The sequence below is a fragment of the Rhinopithecus bieti genome, unplaced genomic scaffold (genome assembly GCF_001698545.2).
Source record: "Rhinopithecus bieti isolate Rb0 unplaced genomic scaffold, ASM169854v2 scaffold_13710, whole genome shotgun sequence".
In the NCBI taxonomy this organism is placed as follows: domain Eukaryota; kingdom Metazoa; phylum Chordata; class Mammalia; order Primates; family Cercopithecidae; genus Rhinopithecus; species Rhinopithecus bieti.
The window spans coordinates 359,593-385,108 of NW_016807962.1; the positions used below are offsets into that span (position 1 = coordinate 359,593).

The 25,516-nt window shown below is 48.0% G+C and overlaps 1 protein-coding gene across 2 annotated transcripts in view; it reads right to left on the reverse strand.

The window, feature by feature from the left end:
- Positions 1-1,433: 1,433 nt before the first annotated feature.
- MORN5 (MORN repeat containing 5) overlaps positions 1,434-25,516 on the reverse strand; it is a 40,185-nt gene continuing 16,102 nt past the window's right edge. The window contains exons 5-6 of one of the 2 annotated variants that reach the window (XM_017884239.1): positions 3,743-3,802; positions 1,439-1,638 (exon numbers count right to left, since the gene is read on the reverse strand). In XM_017884239.1, coding sequence (XP_017739728.1) covers positions 1,592-1,638; positions 3,743-3,802 — 107 coding nt within the window. In that variant the 3' untranslated portion in view covers positions 1,439-1,591. Of the gene's footprint in view, positions 1,639-3,742; positions 3,803-25,516 lie in introns of both variants that reach the window. The other variant, XM_017884241.1, reaches the window with a different exon arrangement.

Below are 25,516 nucleotides of genomic sequence, written 5' to 3' on the forward strand. Positions count from 1 at the left end.
GCAGCTGAGAGTGAGCCCAGGCCTCCCTTCCCGCTGCCTCCTGGCTCTGCCCCAGCATGACGCCTTCGGGTCCCTAGTTTGAGATCCAATTTCCTCTCCTGCCTTCCAAGCCTGACTCACTGTTCTGCCTCCACTGGGCAGCCCTGGTGAGCCAGGGGACAGAGCACAGGGGGTGACAGGATCTAGCAACCTCTAAGGAGGAACAGTTAGACAAAGATCCAGGATGCATATGGCCCATGTGTGGCCCTGGAACATGTTGTCGCTTCCTCTTCTGATTTTTAGCTGACAAATGTGACCTCCGGGATGATTTTGAGAAACGATTGGACCACTAACAAGTTGTTCTTTCAAGCAAACACATGTTGAATACCTACTATGCGCCAGGTCCCTTACTTGTATTATTTAACCACACAGCTACTGTATTGTTTTAAAGCATTATTACAACCATTTTTTATATGATGCCAAAGCCACATTCTTTTTTTTTTTTTTTTTTTTGAGACGGAGTTTCGCTCTGTCACCCAGGCTGGAATACCATGGTGCAATCTCGGCTCACTGCAACCTCCACCTCCCGTGTTCAAGCAATTCTGGTGCCTCAGCCTCCCAAGTAGCTGGCATTACAGGCACATGCCACCATGCCCGGCTAATTTTTGTATTTTTAGTAGAGATGGGGTTTCACTATGTTGGCCAGGCTGGTCTCGAACTCCTGGCCTCATGTGATCTGCCCACCTCGGCCTCCCAAAGTGCCGGGATTAGAGGCGTGAGCCACCACACCCGGCCTCCAAAGCCACATTCTTTCTATGGCACCATGCTGATTCTGTGCTTAGGATGTGAGGTTCAAATGGGGGAGCTGCCAAGAGGGAAAGACAGGCCTGAGTAATCATTCTTGGGCCTAACAAGCTTGTCCAACCCACCTTATTTTGTTGTTGTTGTTTTTCTGTTCTGTTTTAGACTTTCAGCAGCCTGAAGCCATGGTTTTTAGTTTCTGTCTCTAGTGATAAGTGGAAAAGAGGGATGAGGAAGGGGCTTCACTGGCCCAACCAGAAACAGAAACTAAGAACCCATGACTGCTGCAGGACTGGGCACAGTGATCAGGTCCTACTGCCCTCTGAGACCAAGCAAGTCACTCTGTCTCTCTGAACTTCAGATTCCTCATCTGCAAAAGCCTTCCCCTTGCAAGGCTGTTGTGAGGAGTGGAGATAATGCACACACACTACCTGCACCGGTTAGTGCTCAATTACGTCTATCTATTATAAAGAGATGGTTCTCAAACGTTCAGATGCATGCGAAACGCTGGGAATACAAATTATTAGGCCCCATTCCCAGAGATTCTGATTGGGAGATCTAGGGTGGGTCCTGGGAATATCTATAGCTCACAATTTTGTCTAGGTGAAATGATGCCCACTGAGAAACAATCTTTTAAGGCAAATACACTTGGGGCCACTGACTGCAGAAAGTCTTTATTCCTGAGTTAAAAGTCAGGTTCTAGAACTACAGCCTGTCCCCCAGGGCAGCCAGTGCCAGCAGGGCAGATGGAAACCTCTGGTGGAGGCAGCCACAGAGTTCACAGCTCGGGCCTATGACTCACAATCTCGTCCTAGCCCTTTCGACAGGTACGGGTGATCCACTCGTGCTCGTCATCATCTGCAAGGAAAGAGGAAGAGCTGGTCATGCTTGGTGCTCGCTGGGACCTTCCCTGGCCTGGGGGGTTCCCAGGTGGGGTCTTGGGACTGGGATGGTCTGTGGATGGCCTGTCTGTTTAGCTTTGTGTGGGGAGGAACAGACCTTTCATTTACACTGAATGCCTCGGAGTGCTTGGTCTTGGGGAAATTGAACACAGTAGGATTTCTAACTGGGTGCTGCTGGTGGAGGCAAGCATGAGGCGGTCTGGCCACCCTAAGGTGGACTCATCCTCACAGGCAGAGAGCAGCTGCTTCACAGTCGGGCACTTGCCTGCTCTGACAGCCCACACACGACAGCCCCAGGACAGCGGGTCTAAGCCTTGCTGGTGGTGCTAGGAGACAGAGTCCTGAGGTTTTCATTTCCTTTCTAGGCTCTCCATTCTTGACTCTTTCAAGGACCCATGGTTTCCCCCAGGGGACTAACACCCTCTTGTTTACTTCAGGCCTTTCAGTGGGAACGGAGAGGAGCAGGAGCTCCTGGCTGTGCCCTGAAGGCCCTAAACGCAGTGTCTCCTTAGTTTAATCTTCATGACCAACCACCCAACGGGCAAGCCTTCGCCACCATTTTACAGATGAACAAACAGACGCTCACAGAGGCCAAAGTACTTGTCCACAGCCACAGGGTCAGTATGTGGGAGAGCTCAGACTGGAACCTAGGATTGTCCAGCTATAAAGCCTATGCTGTTTTTTAAACCTCAAATAGAGAGACTTGAATCACATTCTTCAGTCCACGCATGCTGCCATCATCTCTCTGTGCAAGACCCCTCCGTGGATTTACTTTATTTTCATTTTTCCTCCTTTCTCCTGCAAACCCACACTGGGTCCCTCCTCCACCACTACAGGGACCTACTCCAGTGGTAGGATAGAGAATCCTCAAAATGCATGCTGCTCTGTAAAATATGTGCTGCTGTTTTGTGTACAAGTGTGTTTTTAATTTACAGAAATGGCATTGTGCTGTGGCTTTCATTATGTTTCACATGTTTCACTCAAGACCTAGTCTTGTTGCTGTGTGTACATCCAGCTCTTTGCTTCTTACTGCTGCCTAGTATTCCATGCTTGGCTTCCGTCACATTTTCCTCTCCATGCTGGTGGTGGCTGCGGAGGTTGCCTGCAAGTCCCACTACCAGGAACAATGCTGGGACAAGCGTTCTTGGCCACACCCCTTCATGGATATGTGGAGAATGTCTCTTGGGGTTACATTCCTTCCAGGAGGAGGGTCAATGAGTCCTGCACATCCTTCCTGCAACATCCTTCCAGCTGCCCATACTCTTTTCACACCACACTGCCTTCTCCCTGCCTTCCTGCCTTTCCACCTTCCTGCCACTCCTCCCTTACCTTGGTGCCACTCCCTGCCTTTAACCAGTTCTCCTGAGGGCCAGAGCACTGGAGGAGTTCTTGCCTCCTCTCCTTACCCTGTGTCTAGCCCAGTGCCTCCTGCCTAAGAGATGGGAGGATAGGTCTGCCCACCCTCCTTGGGTGACAAATGGCAGATGCTTGGGAACAAGGGCACTCCCTGAGAGCTGAAACACAGAGGGCCGGCGGAAAGCTGCATGAATCAGATCCCCTGCCAGGGATGCCTTCCTTTTCTGTGAAAGGCACCAGACCCAGAGCCAGAGAGATGGAGGCTCACAGACAGCCTATGTGTGCTTGGTGCTTTGCAGACACTGTGTCTCATTGGATCTCTGTAACAGCCCAGTCGGGTAGGGGAGAGCCTCGTCCTAAGTCCATCGCCAGTGGATTCAAACCAAGATTCACCAGGCTCTGCAGCCTGACCTCTCACCCCAGGGCAGATGTTAGCACGTCAGGAGCTGAGACTGCCCCCATATCACTAACCACCTCCCTACCATTTCTTTATATGAGACCTAAGGAAAACAGCTTGCTGCCTGGCACACTCTAGTAAGCAGCCAGTGAGCCTCAGTTTCCTCTGGGGAGGCTGCCTGGGAGTCCCCGCTGAGGCTGGGAAACCCAGGGGTGGGGAAAGCAGTGATGATGTGTCAGCACACAAGGAGTTAAGCGCTGGTGGAGCCCACTTTTGCCACACTCTGAGCAGCCTGGTTGATAATTACAGTTCTGAAGTCTCCAGGCTATTCGAATCAGTGCAGCTGCAACCTCTTCAGCAGTAACCCCTGAAACCAGACAAACTGGGTTTATTGTGCTGAACCAGTCCTCAGGCCCCTCCCTGATCGTTAAAAATTGACAGCAATGGACTTAACAGCCCTCTTCACTACCCCTTTCACTCTCTACCTGGCTGTACAGCCACCAATTTGAATCACAGATGCCTCCCCTCCCAGCAGCTGCTCACCAACCCTCCCTTCGCCTCCCCTGCGCCTCTCTGCGGCTCCCCTGGCCCTGCTACACCAGGGTGAGGCTGCCGAAGCACATTTCATCAATATTTAAAATGGAATTAAACCTGCAGCTTTGATTAATGCCTCCCAGATCCTGGGAGTTGTGATTACTATTTTGCAAATTGCGATTGTTGGAATATGTTAATATGATTGTCTGAGAACATCTTCACCTTCTCAGATAATTTCTTCCCTTTTTGGTAGGAGGGGAGAGGGAAAGGAGGGAGAAAAAAGATGGGGAAAAAAACACCCCACAAACTCTTTAATCAATTGTAAATTATTACCCTTGACACAACTGCCGGTGGTGCAGAGAGATGGAAGATTTCTGGTTTGGTGCATTGATCTTAAAAATTTTTGGTCCCTGCTGGCGTGGTAATTCCACTCTGGGACACTATCTTAAAGGGATTATCTATTTGTCTCGGAACTATTTAGAATCAGGGAAAAGGAAAATGACGTACATTTCTAAAAATGAGGGAATGATTATTTTGTTGTATGTGCATTCATTTAACAAATAATTATGTGCCAGGCATCGTGCTAGATTCAGGGAGGTGGATACTGTAAGACACGTGAGGGGATATTTAACAGCTACTGAAAATAATTATTATGAAGTTTGTATAGCAACATGGGGGAAATGTTTTGATGTGATGATAAGCAAAAGAAAATGGCAAGAAGAGACAAGAAATAAAAGTACACCTAGTATATCCTATGTAATAACTGTGCACAGAAGAAAAATTAAATTGAGATGTGGATAATAGCCCTGCATAGTGGGATGAGAGAGTTTCCTCTTTCTGCTTTTATTTCCCAAATCTTCTTTCACTAATGGGTATTGACAATAGAAAAAAAAATTAAAATAATTATTGGCCTTTGCCAGGCATGGTGGCTCAGGCCTGTAATCCCAGCACTTTGGGAGACTGAGGTGGGTGGATCACGACGTCAAGAGATCAAGGCCATCCTGGCCAACATGGTGAAACCTCATCTCTACAAAAATACAAAAATGAGCTGGGCATGGTGGCGGGCACCTATAGTCCCAGCTACTTGGGAAGCTGAGGCAGGAGAATCACTTGAGCCGAGGAGGCAGAGGTTGCAGTGAGCCGAGATTGTGCCACTGCACTCCAGCATGGCTACAGAGCGAGACTCTGTCTCAAAAGAAAAAGAAAAAAAAAAGTCTGGCTTTTTTCCTACCCTCCAATTTAATGTCTTGGTAACTTCATGCATTTTGTTAATTGAAATAAGATACCTCAGCTGGGCGTGGTGGCTCACAACTGTATTCCCAACACTTTGGGAGGCCGAGGTGGACAGGTTGCTTGAGCCCGGGAGTTTTAATCCAGCCTGGGCAACATGGCAAAACCACCTCTCTACAAAAAATAGAAAAATTAGCTGGGCATGGTGGCAAGGGCCTGTGGTCCCAGCTACTCGGGAGGTTGAGGTGAGAGGATCACCTGAGCCTGGGGTGATTGAGGCTGTGGTAAGCTGTGATTGCCTGGGTGACAGAGTTGAGACCCTGTCTCTAAATAAATAAATAAATAAATAAATAAATAAATAAATAAATAAGTTCTAGGTTCCTAGAAATACCAATAGGGTTCTTGAACTCCTGAAAAGCAAAAAGACCTTGCATAAAGATACTGGCAAAAATGCATAAAATCAGAATATATAAATCCATGCAGGAGAATTCCAAGTAATTTATGTACTCTGTCCTCAAAGAGTTGGAGCACAAATCCCCACTTCTGAAGCATGGCTGTGCATAGTGACTTTCAAAGAGAACAGTATGGAAAGGGAGGAGGGGAAAGTAACTTTATAATGGAGAAACCTCACAAACACTACCTCAGTCCGGTGACCAAGGTTAACAGCAACATTGGTAAGTCATGGTGGCAGTCTGGACCCTTGATAGGATGGGATGAAAATGACACTTTACTTCTGTGATCTTCCTCCCAAACCCACAACTCCAATCTAATCATGAGAAAAAACATCAGACAGATTCCAGTTGAGGGACATCCTACAAAATATCTAACCGGTACTCCCCAAAACTGTCACCAAAAACAAGGAAAGCCTAAGAAACAGCTATGCCCCTGTGGAGCCTAAGGAGACAGGATGGGATCCTGGAACAGAAAATGGACATTAGGAAAAGGCATCTGTAAAAAGTATGGGCTTTAGTGAATCATAACATCAATATTAGTTCACTAATTGTGACAGATGTACCATGCAATGTAAGGTAGTCATAACAGGGAAATTGAGTGTGGGGTGTATTGACAACTGTGTAGTATCTTTGCGAGAATTCTGTTAATTTAACTGCTTTCAAATAAACAGTTTAAGAAATACATGAAAATCTAGAGCGCTCCCTAAGAGGTGAGATTCTCATGTTCTCTAAGAGGAGTGAACATCCCTTCACAGACCCAGACATCCAGATTGACGTCATTCACTCCTTTTCTTTTTTGAGACAGAGTCTCGGTCTGTCACCCAGGCTGGAGTTTAGTGGTGTGATCTCAGCTCACTGCAAGCTCCGCTTCCTGGGTTCACGCCATTCTCCTGCCTCAGCCTCCCAAGTAGCTGGGCTAATTTTTTGTATTTTTAGTAGAGACAGGGTTTCACCATGTTAGCCAGGATGGTCTCAATCTCCTGACCTCATGATCCGCCCGTCTTGGCCTCCCACGCTCCCTTTTCTTTCATGGTCCCCTCAGATCACAATTTTTGAATCTATACTTATTTGCCTTTTTGTTTGTTTGTTTTGAGATGGAGTTTTTGCTCTGTCGCCCAGGCTGGAATACAGTGACGCAATCTCGACTCATTGCAGCCTCCGCCTCACAGGTTCAAGGAATTCTCCTGCCTCAGCCTCCCAAATAACTGGGATTACAGCCATGCGCCACCATGCCTGGCTAATTTTTGTATTTTTAGCAGAGATGGGTTTTCTCCATGTTGGCCAGGCTGGTTTCAAACTCCTGACCTCAGGTGATCCGCTGCCTCAGCCTCTTAAAGTGCTGGGATTACAGGCGTGGTCCACCGCACCTGGCTTGAATATTTTCTTATATAATGTTTTTCTCTCCCATTAGACTGTAAGCTCTCGATGCAGGGACCATGTCTAATTTGTTGACCACTAGGCCCAGCATACAGGCGCTTATAAATGCTCTCTCAGATGAAATCTGGAATAAGCCTTTTTCATTCTGACTTGTGTCAGTTGCCATCAACAAACATTTCCCATGCACCCCCTTCTCGGTATCTAGGTCTCAACTCAAATGTCACCTTCTCAATGACCCTAATCTAACTGCCTCCACTCCCAGTCACTCCATCTTGTTTTCATTTTATTTTCTCCATAGCATAAGCCACTCCCTGCATATGTATTTGTTTACGTGCATGTTGTCTGTTTCCCCATCCGGACTATAAGCTCCAGTGAGACCAGGAGCCCTGCCTGCTTATTCACTATGATATCCCAGTGCTTAGGAGAGCATCTGGCACATAGTAGGTTCTCAGTTGATAGCTTTTGAATTAATTAATGAATTGGCAAGCCCAATTCTGTGGCCAGCCCTGTGGCCAGTGCTAGGGACAGATGGGACTGAGACCAGCAGCGAGTGCGGCCAGGACCCAGGTGCACTTCAGGGTTAGGTCTGTCTACCTTTGGGGCTGAATGATGTCTTTATTCCGGTTCTGAAGTTTTGGAAGTGACCTTGCTGCCACCTGCATACCCTGCACTCATAGGTCATTAGGATAACTGGGCTTTTTATAGAGAAGAAAAGAAACGTACTGCAAGAGAGACCCCAAATCTGACTATGGGCTACCGCAATGAAAAACTTCCCTGAAAATGCTCCCCACTCCTCAGCCTGGCCTTCAAGATCGCCAGGTCCCCCTACTTCCCCGGCCTGCTTCCCAGGCCTGCTTCCCTCCCCGCTTCCCTCCCAGCTCCCCTCACGCTGTAAAATGCAGCCACCGGAGGAACTGCAGTAGTCCATGTGCATGCTCGCCAGTGCCTCTGTGCCTTTGCATATGCTGTTCCCAAGGGACCACCCTTCCTCCTTCAGGACCTGGTTTGGGTTCAGGGCCTCTCAGAGCACAACAGAGGCCCAAGGTACTTTCCATTTTGTAGTATTAGTGTATATAAAATTGAAGACAGGCCTAAGCAAGGTGATAACAATTACAGAATAGTTTAAACATCTGCATTTGACAAATTACTACTTTTTTTTTTTTTGAGACAGAGTCTCACTCTGTCACCAGGCTGGAGTGCAGTGGCGTAATCTCGGCTCACTGCAACCTCTGCCTCCCAGGTTCGAGTGATTCTCCTGCCTCAGTCTCCCGAGTAGCTGGGACTACAGGCATGTACCACCATGCCCGGCTAATTTTTGTATTTTTAGTAGAGATGGGGTTTCACCATGTTGGCCAGGATGGTCTCAATCTCTTGACCTCATGATCCACCCGCCTTGGCCTCCCAATGCTAGGATTACAGGTATGAGCCACAGCGCCTGGCTGACAAATTGCTACTTTTAACACAAACAACCAAATGTAATATGAGTGTGTTATTCTAGGATTTCTTCCAAAAAAGTGTAAGTTCACAGCATGCTGAAAGCACTATGGTCAGGAAAGGGGGTGTGAATTTTGAGTTGTCTGATGAACAGGGTTTTCCTTCAGTCCGTCACAGTCCACACTTAAAGGCCCCATGAATGTGTGGGCTGGGCCTCATACCCTCTTGGCTGTCCCATACCCCCACAGACCCCACCTGGACGTCAGCCTTCCCTGAGCCAAGGTCACAGTGTTGGTCGTGGTCACCCCCTCCAGCCTGGGGCAGCCCTGTACCATTTACCTTTGATCGTCAGGGCCCAGCACAGATCCAGCACTCAGAAAGTATTTCATAAATACATGGTGAATAATGAATAAAGAAATGTAAATTGGGGGACATAAAAGCAATAGGTTTACCCTGTGGGGTTTTGACAAAGGGGGAAGAATTTCTTCCCCACCCTGGGCAAACGGAGCTCGTGAGAGGGCAAGGCAGGCATGCCAATGGCAAGTTCAAGGCCGCCAGCTGCTGGTTCCTTTTGTGACTTGAGGCAATAGATTGAGCAGCCCTACTACATGGAGAGGCTGGGTTGTGTGGGGTCATACCTGGGCACTAACCCCACTCAGGAAGCTCAAAGTCTGGCTGGCCTGGGACTTGCCTCTCAGTGAAGGCGGGGATGAACTGACCTGTACAGGGCACAGCTGCGCTGGGCCTGCTGAGCTGTGCCCAGGTCACCGAGTGACATTAGTGCAGCCTGCAGGTCAGTGCAGAGCTGGGGGAAAAAGAGATCCTGAAAGTCTCAGAACAGCTGCATGGAAATACCAGCTCTTCAGAGGGTTAGCAGGGAGGGGGCAGTGTGGTGTGATGGTTAAGAACTTGGGCATTGGAACTCTGTGCCACAAGTTTACAGACCTTGAGCAAGTGGCCTCACACCTCGCTGGGTCTCATTTCCTCATCTACAAAGATGCCTGCCTTGAAGGCTTGCATGAAGACCAAGTGAGATCATTCCTAAAAAAGTTTAGCACAGCACTTGGTGCACAGGAAATGCCAAAAACCAAAAGAAACGCCAGAAGTTATCTTGTGAAGGTGGGATTTCAGGGTTCATGTGGCAACACATCAAAGACTAGAAGGAGTTCTGGAGCCGAACAAGCCTGGATTCGATGCTAAGCCACTGACTCGCTGGGTCATTCTGGGCATGTCACTCCATCTCTGAGTCACGCTTCTCGTCTTTGCAGCAGGTTTCATCAGACTTTCTGCAGAGGGCAGAGTGAGGACTGACCAGGATGAACAGCACTCGGTGGGCACCCAGGAATGGAAGCTACAATCACCATTGTGATGGGTCTTTCATTCCCAAACTGGATGCCTGTAGGGGAGCATCCTTAAGGGACTCGCTCAGGACACCCCCAGGACTTCTGGTTCCCTGCCAGGATGGAGGGGGGAGCCTGCGGGAGGAGGAGGCCTTCACATGAGGACCAGTGCCATAAGGATCAAGGGCCGTGGCTCAGCTAATAATTTTTGTTCAAAGCCAGCAGGGCAAGCCAGGGCAGGCGAGCCCAGGGAAGGCAAGCAGGCAGATTGGGGTCACTGCACACCCACAGGCTGGGCTCTGCCTGCTCTTGGCACGCCTTTGGGCTGGGCACACCTGCGGTCACCGCTGCTATGCAGCTCCCACCCTATGTGAGTGAGGAGGCTGGGATGGGGACTAGAGAAGGGAGGAGACCAAGAGGAAACAAAGCGTCTGCCTTGGGAGAGTGGCAGAGCTCACACTGGCCAGGCACTTAGGAGGTGCCCAGCTCCGCATGTATGTCGGGGGCTACACTCCTCCTCTCCTCAGTAAGTGAGATGGGGCTGTCTCCAATTCTGATGAGGAAACTGAGGGGTGAAATGATTTGCCCCAATTCCTTCCATCAGGGCAGAGGGAAGGGCTCAGTGTGTCTGGCACCAGAGTCATGCTCGGAGAAGCTGCGAGTGTGTGCACAGACACAGATGTGTGTATTTTCATCCAACTGCTCTCACACCAGCATAAGCATGAAGAGATGTATGTGTGAGTGTGGGAGAGGCTGCAGCTGAGGGGAGGTGTGCACATGGTGTGTGGCTCATGTGACTGGCTGAGTGTGGCAGGATGTGAGTCCCTAAAGTCTCAGTGTGTGTCTTCACATGCAGAGGGCAGAGGCGCTTCCAACCCAGGAAGCCCAGGGTTCATGCCAGAGACAGCCCAGGGCTCATGCCGAATGCCAGGGTGGCAGTGAGCACAGAGCTGGGCCAGGCCTTGGAGGAAGGAAGCTTCTGTCATAGGGGCTGTTGTCTTTTGGGGGGTCTAGGCCCATCCTCAGAGGACTCCAGGCTGGGATCGGGGGTACACTGCAAAGCAGGCTCTCCAGCTTGCAGGCACCTATGGGTTCCATCCATCGCCCTGCCACACCCTCTGTGCAAATGCAGCCTACGTGAACTGGTGGGGCAGGGCCACAGCAGTGCCACAGTGAGGGCAGCAATGCCCAGGCATCCCCATCACCACTCCCAACAAGAAAGAGGCTTTGAACTTTGCTGGCAGTGGTGGTGGCCAGAGGCCAAGACCACCACATTGTCAATATTGACTGAGGAGTCATTGCCTAGGCAAAGCCTGCCACAGGGCGGGGAGGTGGAAGGCCTTGGGGCTGCTCTGGCTTTTCCCCATAAAAGAGCATCTTCTGGGCTGGGCGGAGGGCTGGGCCAAGCACCCACAAGCTTCTTAAGGCCTATTCAAATGTAAAAGGCTTAGAAAAAGATGATTGGCTCTAAATAGAAAAAAAGAGAAACTACAAAACTGAAATTAATAAATGTTATAATTAATGCATTCAGACTTAATTATTAAATTTAGAAATCAAAACAATTTTATTACACTTGACATCCATTTGTAGGCTCAATTTCCTCATTTTTTGAGAATTCTCCAGTATGCATGACTCTCAGGAAATCATGGCCAATTGGGGAAGACTTGTAGTAAAGCAGTTTACCAAGCAACAGCAAAATTTTTATATTCAATGTGGGATTTATATTTCGTATGGATACACTTTGTTTTAATATGTGGAAATAACTGAGGTGGGGTCTCCAAGGTTAGGCCTAAGGCTGGATTTAGGACTATCCCTGGGATGGGGCTAAGTCAGGGCAAGGAATATAGCTGCCTCATATTAGGAAGCACTTCCGTGTGCAAGGTGCCATGCCTGCCATCATGCAATCCTCATTAACATCTCTGTGTATGCACAGCTGGTGTTATCTCAGGTAGAAGCCTTAGGTGCTTTAGTTGATGGGTGAGGGAAAAGTTCCCATAGCCATAATGACCCTTGGAAATCTCTTAGGAAGGTCCCATGCTGGAGATGGACATCTTACTAAGTGCCACACAGCCAGACTTCTTATTTTTTAAAATGTTTTATAGACAGGGGGTCTCTCTCTGTCACCCAGGCTATAGTGCATGGTGTGATCATGGCTCACTGCAGCTTCTGAACTCTGGGCTCAACAGATCCTCCTACCTCAGCTTCCCGGGTTGCTGAACTCCAGGTGTGCCACCACTCCTGACTAATTTTAAAAAATCTTTTTTGTAGAGACGGGGTCACAGATTGTTGTCCAGGCTGGTCTTGAACTCCTGGCTTCAAGCAGTCCTCCCACCTTAGCCTCCTAAGGTGCTGGAATTACAGGCACATGACGCTTGGCCCACATAGACAGTCTTCTGACAATTGTTAGAAAGTTTGTCTTGCTGTTAAGGTCCAGATGCATATGAGTAGTGTTTATGGGTGACACTGATCAAAACATACATATCAGTTGCCTCCTTAGTGTAGTAGGTAGTGCTCAGTCTCATAAAACATACATATCTTTTTTTTTTTTTTTTTTTTTTTGCAGATGGAGTCTTGCTCTGTCGCCCAGGCTGGAGTGCAGTGGTATGATCTTGGCTTACTGCAACCTCCATTTCCCAGGTTCAAGTGATTCTCCTGTCTCAGCCTCCTGAGTAGCTGGGATTACAGGCACCTGCCACCACATCTGGCTAATTTTTGTATTTTAGTAGAAACAGGGTTTCACCATGTTGGCCAAGCTGGTCTTGAACTCCTGACCTCAAGTGATCCGCCCATCTCAGTCTCCCAAAGTGCTAGGATTACAGGCGTGAGACACCGCGTCCAGGTACATATCTTTAAATGCTAGAATCATCCTCTGTGGCAAGGTGCTCCCAGGACAGGAGGCACACAGGGATGGAGATGACTGATGCAGTGTCCTCACATTTGCTGCAGAACACGTGTGTGCTGAATGGAGAGGGGATGCAAAATCACCAACACTGTTGATGTTGCTGTTCCTCCTGCTTCCTAGTGCCCCCTTTTTGAGCATTTATAATTGAATCCACGTTCACTAAACATGTCCATGACGCCTAACTGCTGTCCGAAGGCAGTTCAGAGGAACCAAGTGCCATGGCCAAGGTCACTCTATTGGCCTGAACCCACAGCCTCTGTTTTGACCCTCTGCTCCTTTTGGCCCCTAATCCCTGGCTGCATGTGGATGACGGACTGAAGGGGCCCTGGCAGACAGGAGCCTATTGTCCAGTCGTCAATGTTGAGGGCTGAATTAAGACTAGAGCAGTGGCAACAGTCAGCAGGGGTGTTAAGGAGGAATCTGCAGAAGTCTGTGACAGACCAGAACTCACTGAATCCTCACAGCAGTCGTGGAAAGACAATGTCGTTACCTCTTTTACAGGGGAGGCTACTCAGGCTCAGAGATGAAGGTGTCTGCCCAAGCTCACCCAGCTCATGTGAGTGGGTGCAGGGTGATAGCCAAGTCTGTCTTTGGAGCTGCAGCCTTGACCTCTACTCACTTCCCTGAGGAACCTTTCTGCAACTCCCGTCTTTACTCCTCACCGTCTGAAGGACTGAAGCTAAACTCCCTAACCTGCTATTCAAGGCTCTCTCCAGCCCACACTGGGTCCCTCTGCCTTGAATGCCCCACTGAGAACCATTCCTCCACACTCATCAAAGTCCAGTCTGAGGCCTCCTTGACACCTTCCCCATTCCCCAACACACAAGCCTTCTCAGTTGCTCCATCTGGAGCACCCTGTACTCCTGCGTCTTTCTGGGCCTTTGCCCATATTGCTCCTTCCCTTCCATGCAGCAGAATCCACCTCTCATCCTTTTAGGACTTGCCAAACTCCACCTTTTCCAGGACAGCATCTGGACAGCTTGGGACACACTGATGCTCTTCTCTGTGTGTGTAGCACACTGTGAATGTAGCTCCTGGTGCCACTGAAATAGGGATACTCCCAGTTTTCTGGAAAGAATCTCATATTCAATATTTAAAATTAAACATCGTAGGGAAAATAGAATTGTGTTGGACTGCTTGCTATGCTTTTTAATAGTTTATGTTATTTTGATTCCTAAGCTATATTTTGAGGGGTGGGAGTTTCTTTACAGTCTTTTGAACATTTACGCTTCCTAAAGGGTCCAGGCCTCTATCTGGAGAACACCCACCTCAGTCCTGTGACTGTCTATTTATGTATATGTTCCCCCAGCCCTACACTGGTTTTGGTGCGGGGGGGCAGGCGCTGGGTCTGATCCCCAAGTGAAACCCTGGTGGATGCAGGGGCTGAACAAAGGCCTGTGTCAAGGGGAAGCTTAGGGGGCCTAAGGCTCTAGGTGCATAAGAAATTATGAGGATGATGGGGACACGTCCATAACAGAATGCCAGGGGCTGGGCAGAGAGATCAGAAAACCACAGTCCTTAGTCCAGTCTTGAAATTAGAGTTAAAAGCAGATGGGAGGAGGCCAGACTGCAGTTTGCCATGGTAACACTGGCTCCTCCCTTTGGGATGTGGAGTTAAGGAGGTCTCTGCTTTTCACCTTTTCACCCTGGGTGTAAAAGGATCACAACTGTGATTGTCAACATGCACCAGGTGCTTCTTTTGGGCCAGCCGTTGTTCTTGCTGGAGTGTGTCATCTCACCTCATGCATGTCATCTCACTTCAGGCCACAGCCCTGGAAGGGGGGTCTATTTCTATCCTCATTTTTTCAGGTGAAGAAACTGAAGCTCAGAGAAGTTAAGGGCCTAGCTCAAGGTCACACAGCTGGTGAGTGGCAGAGTTGGGATCTGCCTGCAGATCTGGCTGGCTCTCAATACCTGCCTGTGACCCTGTCTGCCTCTCCTGGTCCTGAGGGGTTTCAGTCAACAGTGCTGAGTTCCAGAATCTGGGCTGAGGAAGACAGTAGGCTCCAGCCCCATAGGGTCTGGCTTTCCACTCACTTCTATTAAAGGAGACAAAACAAATCATTACAGTGCTGGCCTGGGTTGACTCCAACCATGGAAGGGGAAGCTGTGTCCTTCGAATGCCTCCAGGAGGCTGCCATGTGGGGGTCGGAGGGCGGCAGGGGAGGAATTGTACCAAAATCTGATGGGCGCCATGGCTGGAAGGGGAATTTCCAGGGCCTTTGGAACTGAGGTGGGGAGAGAGGATGGCAATGGGCAATTCCTGCAGTCCAGGGAGAGGCGGCAAGCTGGGCAGGCTGTTATTCCTAGAGCAAAGGTCTTGACAAGGATCTATGGATGCCTTCCAAGTGGCCAATCCCGCCCTCTGTAGGCAAAATTCTGTTTGTGAATTCAACTGTATTTCTCTGGGGAGAGGTCTGTAGCTGGGCCTAGATTCTCAGAAAGGTTCATGGTTCAGAAAAGGCCACAGCATATTTTGTCGGTTCAGAGCATGGCCTCCGGTGTCAGAGGGACCTGGGTTCACACCCTGGTTCCTCCCTTTACTAGCTGCTTGATTGTCAGTAAGTAACTTACTCCCTGAGCCTCAGGTTCCGCATCTGCCAAATACGAATAACGGTCTATTCCTCAAAGAACTAGGATGTGGTAAGTCCCTGGCACCGTGGAGGCATTCAATACTCATAACTTTCCTTCCTACCCCTTTTGCTTACAACAAATGCTCGTCTGCTGGCAGGGACATGTGATTGGTGCGGGCATTTGATTTGGCAGTTACAGCGTATTATCCCTCCACAAAGCCTTCATTATGGTGCTGCTAACAACACTGCAGATAAAGCATGGATGTCCCTGCGTGCCAGCCTCCAGGTGATTATAACATTTTGGTAAATTGCCTTTTGTCTCGCTAGAGGGATGACAGCAGGAGGGGGCTGTGGGGGAGTCTTACTCGGCCATTTTGCAGAAACCGCAAGGGAAGCACTGTGGCAAGGTAGCCTGGGTTTGCAGAAGGAGTTCCAGCCAGCAGTGGGAACCCCGGGTACCAGCCCTGGCTCTACCACAGACAGGCTGTGTGGGGCTGGACACGTGATTTGCCCTCTCTGGGTCTCAGATTTCTCATCTGTCAGGGGAAGGCAGTGGCTTCAAGATTAGGGGAGTCTTGGTTTGTCAGTGTCATTGAAAGACTTGTTCATTGGCCGGATGCGATGGCTTACACCTGTAATCCCAGCACTTTGGGAGGCTGAGGCAGGCAGATCACGAGGTCAGGCGATCGAGACCATCCTGGCTAACACGGTGAAATCCTGTCTCTGCTAAAAATACAAAAAATTAGCCAGGCTTGGTGGTGGGTGCCTGTATTCCCAGCTATTGGGGAGGCTGAGGCAGGAGAATGGCCTGAACCCAGGAGGCGGAGCTTGCAGTGAGCTGAGATTGTGTCACTGCACTCCAGCCTGGGCGAAAGAGCGAGACTCCGTCTCAAAGGAAAAAAAAAAGAAAGACTTGTTCATTGGCCAATTTTTGAGCAAGAAAGTGGGCAGAGAACTATCTGCAACCTTACACTCTTTGGATGTGTACTTTTATATCTCTATAAAACGTAGGGCTGCTAGGGAGGCCCTCGGTTCTTTCTTTCTTTCGCTAGTAAACTCCAACTTCTCATTCAAAGTCAGCTCTAACATTATCTTTAGCTTTGAAGTCAGCTGGACCTGACTGGCTTCCAGTTCCAGCTCTGCCACTTGCTATCAGTTTGACTTTGGGCAGGCATTTCACCTTTCCTCAGTTTCATCATCTGTAAAGTGGGAATAACAAGGATAACGACTTTGAGGGATTACTGTGGAGATTAAATAAAATGAAATAAAATAAAATATACATAAAGGGCTTAGACCAGTGCCTGGAACACAGTAAGAAGTTGGCAAATGCTGGCTATTATTATTATCCTGCTTTATCACTCTATCAAATAGAATATGGATACCTTTGTATAGCAATAGATCTATTTCTTCACTGCCATTTTTAAATGATTGCATTGTATTCTATATTAAGAATAAACTATATGTTATTTAACCAGTCCTTTCCTATTAGACACTGGGGATGTTTCCAGTTTTCAACTGTCTAAACAATGTCAGAGAAAAATTAGAAGACTAAAGTGGTCTTTCTTCTCTACATGTTCACTGTGCTGCTTAAATTTCACCCTTTTCTAAAGCTGGGTGGGGAGCAGATAAACCTCAAGTCTGGGAGCTTTTCATCCATGCCTCTTTCAACAGATGATCTTGGAGCTGGCCAGAAGTGGAAAATGGGAAACCTGGGGAGGCAGGTGAGCCTGAGTGTGAATTCAGGCTCCTGCCGAATTTCCTGGGGAAATTCTTTAACCCCACTGAGCCTCAGTTTCCTCATTGTCAAACAGGGATCACATGAGTACTCCCTACCCCTTGGTTGAGGGTCTGGTGCATGGCAAAAGCTCAGTCATCGTTAGCTGTCACCACCACCATCATCGCCATCTTCCTCATGATTCTGGTGGTGGCAGCCGAGTCACATAAGTCAGGTTACTTTTCAGACCCCAATTCACACCCCTTATTCCCATTGTCCATTTAATGGAGTGTGCATTCAAATGAGGCTTGTGGTTTTGATTTTAAATGCTGTCTGGAACCCACAGGTTCAAATGCAAAAGGGCGCTCTCTGCAAATAATCACTGGTGTGTGATATTTTTAAGAAGCCAATGCCATTGTTTCTGATTGAAGGAAAGTTGGTGCTATTTTGAAGAGCAGCACGATTAAGCGGTGGCGTTATCTCTTTAACCATTGGGAATTATACGCTGTTTGAAAGATTTGTGAGCTCTAGGACATTTGCCAGATGTGCTTGATTCGACATTTCAGACAACAAAGGGGATAATGTTGGCGGGAATCTTGACGGCATTTCTGATGATCAGGATATTCTTTGAGGATGGTACTGAGACCTTTCGGGGAAGAATTTCAGCTTTTTACATAAACTAATTTGGGATGCTCACTCTCTGTCTTCCACAAAGCAAATTTAGTTTATTGTTAGTTGTATATGTTAAAATGGTTATGAGGGTTTTTTCTTTGAATATTAATAATGTGTCTTTCATCTGAGACACTCTCATGGGGTATCATTAATTGGGAGGAGGGAGTAAAGATTAGTAGTACAGTTCTTTTGCAAATGATTACTACTAGTAACATTGAGGCAAGCAACAGCCCCATGAAAGAGATACTCGTACAAACTGCCAGCGAGGCTGTAGCTTATCCTTCCTAAGAGGAGTGACAGGGACATGTAGGAAAGGGAAGGGCTAGAGTTAGTCTCCCAATTTCCCATCGTAATCGTAGTAAAGGCCATTCACCCAAATAGCTCCAAATGCTTCTTTATTAGCTCACAGTGTATAAAGGACCCTTTTCCAAATGAAGTAGCATCTGATTATGGGGACTGTGGTGTTTTTGTCTTAAAGCTCTAAGATGGACCATTTCATTCACTTGGGAACCTTACTGAGCTCCCACTGGGTGCCAGGAACTGTGCTTGGTGGAGGAACAACTATGAATCAGACATGCCCCTATCTAGAGAGGAGATAGAGGAATACAGAATAAACCAGAACCACGAAGCTGGCAAGAAGAATGAAAAGGACAGGCTTTGGGAACATTGGGGCTTGAATCTGACTGTATCACTAGCTCTGTGACATGAGCAAGTTATTAACCTGAGACCAAGTGTCTTCATTGCAAATTGCAAACTGTGTCTCATGCAAATTACCCACTTGGGGTGGCAGAGAAGAACATGTGAGGTAAGCTGGGGGTTTTTTTTGTTTTTTTTTTTCAGACCAAGTCTTGCTCTGTCATCCAGGCTGGAGTGCAGTGGCATGATCTTGGCTCACTGCAACCTCCTCCTCCCAGGTTCAAGCAATTCTTCTGCCTCAGTCTCCCGACTAGCTGGGACTACAGGCATGTGCCACCATGCCCAGGTAATTTTTGTATTTTTAGTAGAGACAGGGTTTCACCATGTTGACCAGGCTCCTGGCCTCCTTGAACTCCTGGCCTCAGGTGATCTGCCCGCCTCAGCTTCCCGAAGTGCTGGGATTACAGGCCTGAGCCACTGTGCATGGCCAAGGTAAGCTGTTAAGGTGCTTGGCATAGAGCCTAGCAAGGATCCTCCACAATAAGCATTCGTTTCCCAGCTTGTCTTCCCGAGCTGTGGATGCACAGGCAAAGCCACATGCCCTCCTTTGAGGGTTGCAGGCAAAGACTTCATAGCCTTCTGTTATGTGCTGAGCATTGAGAGATGAGGAGGACTGAGATGGGTGGAGAAAAGAGGGAAGGGTATTCTGCACTGGGGGAATATATGAGGTGAGAATAGGCAGTAGGAAGTGCTGTGTGTTTATCAATGGATGCCAGCTAGTCCTGTTGGACTAGAACACAGGGCAGAAGAGACAGCAGGATGGAAGGTGGACCTTCAAAGTTAGGCTGGGGCTCTGAATGCCCTAATCAAGTGTTTGCAGACCCCAAAGTTTCAGCAGCACCTCATTTTCCAAACAAAACCCTTGAGGAGGCAGAAAGACAGCATATCTAGGCACATCTGTCTCCCTAGAGACTCCTCTCAGGCACCTAGAGAAAGCTTAACAAATCCCAGGCTCTCACTTCTTTCTCTCTAGCCTGAGTCAATAATCATCATAATGATAACAGCCACAATTACCAATCACAGGACACCTGTTTTGGACCAGGTGCTGTCCTATGTATTTTTAATACTTAATCTCATTTTTTTTCTAACCATAATTTCTCCAATAGGTACTACCACAATGCCCCTTTTACAGATGAGGAGAGTGAGGCTCCAAGGGGAAAAGTAACCTACTCATGATCACAGAGCTGGTCAGTGGTAGATCTAGGACTAGAGGCCAGCCTGAGGCATGGATTCTAGGCCCCAGGCTTTTAACCACCACAGCACGCTGTCTCTCTCACCTCTCCCAGCTCTCCAGCCTCTGTGGGGCAAGATATCCTAACTCAGTCTCTTTTTTGTTTTGTGTTTGCAGTATTGATTAGAATATATAATAACTGTCTACAGTTGCTATCATTTATGGCTTTATGGTCCCAAGGTAAGCAGCAGTAGGGGGTAGTGGAGAGACAACTGGGCTGTGGTAAGATGGGAGTGGGTTTGAGTTCCAGCTTCACTATCACACGTCTGTCACTCATTACTCCAAGACCTAGTTTCCCAATCTCAGGATGAGCCCATTCCCAGCTCACTGGATGCATGAGAAGTCTATGAGATGCAAGGCTCATGAACTCAAAGGCTTTAAGGTGAGTACCAGAAATGACTGATGCTGCTAGGGTCACACAGCAGGGAGTGGGAGGGATCTGGGCAGTGCATGGTCTCACCTAGGTGCTCAAACCCAAGCAGCTTCAAGAATTGGACCAACCAAACAAAAACTGCAACCAGATTTGTCCTGAGAGCCACTGGGTTGAGACCTCTGACAGATGTTAAACTGCTTTGAAAACTTGGATGTGCATAGAAATATAATGGATTCTTTTTATTATTCAAAATCATAAGTTGTCTGTCATGTGCCAAGTATTGAATTTGGTGTGATTAGTTGAACAATACGAGGGACCTGGAAGCAGGTGCTCTGCCTGCCTGCATGCTTTGTCTTTTACAAACATTTAATCAGCTCCAACTCATGGGACCCATGTGCGATGCTGGGGACACAGTGATAAATCAGACATAGTCACGTGGTCCCTGCCCTCAAGCTGCTCCCAGACTTGTGGGGGAGACAGCTAATAAAGATACTTCTACTGTCCAGGGCTAAGTGCTAAGAGGTAGGCTTGGAAGGCACAGAGGAGGGACGCCCAGCCCAGACACAGCAGTGGAGTGGAGGACAGAAGAGATGGTCAGGGAAGGCTGCCTAGAACAATGGTCCACCAACAGCTGGTCCCACCTTTGAGAAGGTTGTAAAATCAAGTTAGTGCCTAGCAACCAGCATTTTAAAAAATAAACAGAATAGAAAATATCGGGCCAAGCGCAGTGGCTCATGCCTATAATCCCAGCACTTTGGGAAGCTGAAGTGGGTGGATCACCTGAGGTCAGGAGTTCCAGACCAGCCCGGCCAACATGGTGAAACCCTGTCTCTATTAAAAATACAGAAATTAGCTGGGTGTGGTGGCACATGCCTATAGTCCCAGCTACTCGGGAAGCTGACACAGGAGAATCACTTGAACCTGGGAGGCGGAGGTTGCAGTGAGCCGAGATCGCACCACTGCACTCCAGCCTGGGTGACAGAGACTCCATCCCAAAAAATAAAAATAAAAAAAAAATCATAGAATGTTGCATGTACAAAGATACATACATCACACATGTGCACCTGTGTGTATCCTGGGTCATGACGTAAAACATTCCTTACTGTGGGTCGAAGGTTTGAGAGCTATAGTTAGAGAGAATATGTTGCCTGCCCTGAACCCCAAAGCCTGGCACATAGTAGATGTTCAGAGAATTTTGATACGTGGAAGGATGGATTTAAATTCTCACAGCAAAGGTGACTCTACTGCTGGTGGCCCAGCCCGTGACCTGCTGAACAATAAGCATCCCCAGCTTTGACCCATGCAGGTGGCATATGCTTCATAACAGCAGTGGCTGAGGGCCCTGTGTTTACTCTGGGATGGCCTCAGTCACCCATCTTAGGCCCAGAGGCCCAGCAGCCTGCGCCTTCAGGATGCCAACAGGAAGCACTGTTTGTGGGGGTAGATTGGAATGCAACAGAAGAGGGACAGAAGCCTGAATCAGTCCCTCACAGGGTGAAGTGAGTCAGGGGTAATGACTAGGTGGCCACAAACAGAGTCTCCTTTTTAGTGGTTTTCAGGACACTCCGAACTTCATCTGTCCTATAATATCAGGACCAAAATACTCCTTGGCTACCTTTCTCCTCCATCATAGACTCCTACTTAAGGTTGGAAGGGCCCTAGACATTATCCAGTTCAACTCTCTCATTTTATCCATGAAGAGAAAGGGGCCCAGAGAGGGAAGGCATTGGCCAGGGGTCATCCAGCAGGCAGCCTGAGAGCTGGGGCCAGGATCAGGAACCCAGGTCACCTACCCTATCACCCTGAGCCCATGTCCTTCACATGCTCCTCTCTCCCGTCATCTTACCAGAAAGATCTCCTACCTAATCTAACCTCCTTTGGCCTCTTCTCTATATGTAATCAAAGAAGTCTTTCTAAAGAACAAATGAGTTACTATGTTAGTAACTGCCTAAAGCCTTCCCTTGCTCCCCACTGCCTTAGGGTGAAAGACAGCCATAACCTTTGCCCTCACCCCGCCCACCTTTCAGGCTTCCTCTCTTGCTCTTTGTCTCCTTTCATACTGTTAGCTCATGCTCCTGAATTAGTTGGAACTCCCTATTTATGACATGTTTTCTCCCAACTATAATCCTTTTGCACATACTGTCTCCTCTGCCTTCAAACACTCTTACCAACCCTGCTGCATTTGTCTGTTCTTTTTTAGATTACAGAGTAGATCTTTCTTTTTCCAGGAACCTCCCTGGCCTACTGGCCTCCAGGGTAAAGTATCCCTACTAAGTTGTCTGGCAGCAACTCTATGCTGTTATAATCTATGTCACCATCAGTTTCTCCTGGCTCCTGAGAGAAGGCTGGGTATAGAAGATAATGCTGCCATCCATTAGGAGAAAGGGAACACTGTATGGAACCCAGTAGTTCTCTAGGACATCTCTTGGTACTTCCACTGACCACAGTAAAAGTTCATAAAAAACTAACCCAACCAACTAATAACCAACAAAGGCAGGACCACTAAGGGTTTGGACCCTTCAAGAATGAAGGTTTTGGCCGGGCGCGGTGGCTCAAACCTGTAATCCCAGCACTTTGGGAGGCTGAGACGGGTGGATCACAAGGTCAGGAGATCGAGACCATCCTGGCTAACACGGTGAAACCCCGTCTCTACTAAAAAAATACAAAAAAACTAGCCGGGTGATGTGGCGGGCGCCTGTAGTCCCAGTTACTCGGGAGGCTGAGGCAGGAGAATGGCGTAAACCCGGGAGGCGGAGCTTGCAGTGAGCTGAGATCCGGCCACTGCACTCCAGCCCGGGCTACAGAGCGAGACTCCATCTCAAAAAAAAAAAAAAAAAAAAAAAAAGAATGAAGGTTTTGATTACCCTACTAGGTAAAAAGCCAGACCAGTGGAAGGGTGGGCTCAAGGCAAATGGAACCTGGGATGAATAATGGAAGAAGGAATTTGTAAATATTACCTACAGCCTTGTGACCAGTTACAGAAAGAGAACTGTAGTAGTGATACAGTTTTTTCTCCTTGCTTGTATGTGTATGAATATCTGTATCTATGTCATCTATCTTTCTATTTATTCATCTATATACACATTTTGTTTTGTTTTGTTTTGAGAGGGGGTCTCGCTGTATCACCCAGGCTGGAGTGCAGTGGTGTGATCTCGGCTCACTGCAACCTCTGCCTCCTGGGTTCAAGCAATTCTCTTGCCTCAGCCTCCTGAGTAGCTGGGATTACAGGCATGCACCACCATGCCCAGCTAATTTTTGTATTTTTAGTAAAGATGGGGTTTAACCATGTTGGCTAGACTGGTCTTGAACTCCTGATCTCAGGTGACCCACCTGCCTTGGCCTCCTAAAGTGCTAGGATAACAGGTGTGATCCACTGCACTCGGTCTGTTTTGTTTTGTTTTAAGAGATAAGGTCTTGCTGTGTTGCCCAGGTTGCCCTCAAACTCCTGAGCTCAAGAGATCCTCCTGCCTCAGCTTCCCAAGTAGCTGAGGTTACAGGCACAAGCCACCATGCCTGGCTAGCATATTTGTTTTTATTAACTAATTTTTTCTTTTGTTTCCTCTTTTATCCTTGTTATTTTATAGAAGGATTATTGGCAGGAGCTTGTAGGTTATAGACTCTTCAGGCAGAACTGTCAAGGAATAACCTTACTCAAAAAATGGGTGCAGTATCTGCCCTCTGGAGAAGGGGAGAGGGCCTTGTGTTAATATGGAGGATGTATTGAAACTTGTTATACAAAAAAAACATACTTTTGTTAATGTTGTATAGAAGACTTAGTATCTGTAGAAGAATGTGTGTGGATGCTGAGCAACAAAAGGGGTGGCTGGGCCAGTGAGAAGCTATTGACACCCAGCCAGGTGCGGTGTCAGGTAATTCCAGAACTTTGGGAGGCCAAGGCGGATGGATCACCTGAGGTCAGGAGTTCAAGACCAGCCTGGACAACATGGCAAAACCCTGTCTCTACTAAAAATACAAAAATTAGCTGAGCATGGTGGTAGGTGCCTGTAATCCCAGCTACTTGGGAGGCTGAGGCAGGAGAATCACTTGAACCTGGGAGGCGGAGGTTGCAGGGAGCCAAGATCGCGTCATTGTACTCCTGACTGGGCAAAAACAGTGAAACTCCATCTCAAAATTAAAAAAAAGAAGGCACTGACTCTCAGCTCCAAACTGACCCTTCTATGCTTAACTTGGCAACGGTGGGACTGGAACTGTTTAAATTACATTAGTTTTGCCAGCCAGCTCCTTGTTAGGGGCTGTCAGGCAGACAAAGACACCCCTCCTTTCTGTTGTCTTTGTTGTTCATGCCAGTGTCATTGCAGCAGGTGTCATTTCACTTCCAGTTTCCAGTTTTTTCCACACTCCTAGAATCAGCTTCATTTCTCTCTTCAGAGGCTCCACTGGGCAGTGCTGTCCCGCCAGAGGTCTGGGTCCCAGCTCTGCAGGAGCCCTGCTCTGAGCTCCCAGGAGCCAGCCCCAGCTGGCCTCTGCTCAGGGGTCTGGGTTGCAGGTCCTGGGGGTCCCTCTGTTGACCTTCTAGGTTCTCACAACCTAATCTTTTACTATTGTCCCCAGTCCTTGAGGGGGTACCTGCATCCTGCAGTTGCTTTCTCTGTTACCTCAATGTCTTCCTTTGCTTTTCCAGTTCCCTAGTAGCCACCAATTTCCTGATATTAAATTCTTTCCATTTTTCTTTTTTCTTTTTTTTTGAGACAGATTCTCACACTGTCACCCGGGCTGGAGTACAGTGGCGCGATCTTGGCTCACTGCAACCTCTGCCTCCCAGGTTCAAGCTATTCTCCCGCCTCAGGCTCCTGAATAGCTGGGATTACAGGCACCCGCCACCATGCCCAGCTAATTTTTTGTATTTTTAGTAGAGATGGTGTTTCACTATGTTGGCCAGGTGGTCTCAAACTCCTGACCTTGTGATCTGCCCACCTTGGTGTCCCAAAGTGTTGGGATTACAGGCGTGAGCCACAACGCCAGGCCTCTTTCCATTTTTCTAACTGAACTCTTACTGACACAAGATAATACAGAGTTCCTTCTCACACGGATCTTACAGTCTAGTGGGAGAGATAGATATTAAGCAAATAATTACATTTAATTACATTGAAATAAGTGCCATGAAGGAAAAGTACAAAGTATATTAGCATATTAAAGGCCCTGAGAAGTTCTGCAGTAAATAAGCCTGGTTAGCATTGTTTAGGGCAACATCTCCCTATCTCATTTGACTAAGAAACTTCATGGTAAATGTATTAGCACCCAGCAGAGTTAGCATGCTACAGAGTAGTGCATTGTGCAAATGGAAAAGGGAAGTCATTGAAGAAATGTGAGCTGGGGACTTGGAGTGTGAGCATTTGCCATGTTCCTCCAGTAGCATCCAGTGGGTTAGCGGCGTCTTAGCTCCAGGATTCCAGTCATAGGATCAGCTGACAATTCTCCTTGCTCTTATTCTAGCCCCACAAGGCAGCTTTCTGGTCATCACTGACTTACTGAGTAAATTTCCCTATAGGAAGACTATGCTCTCATCCACCAGCACAGATGGTCTGGTCTACC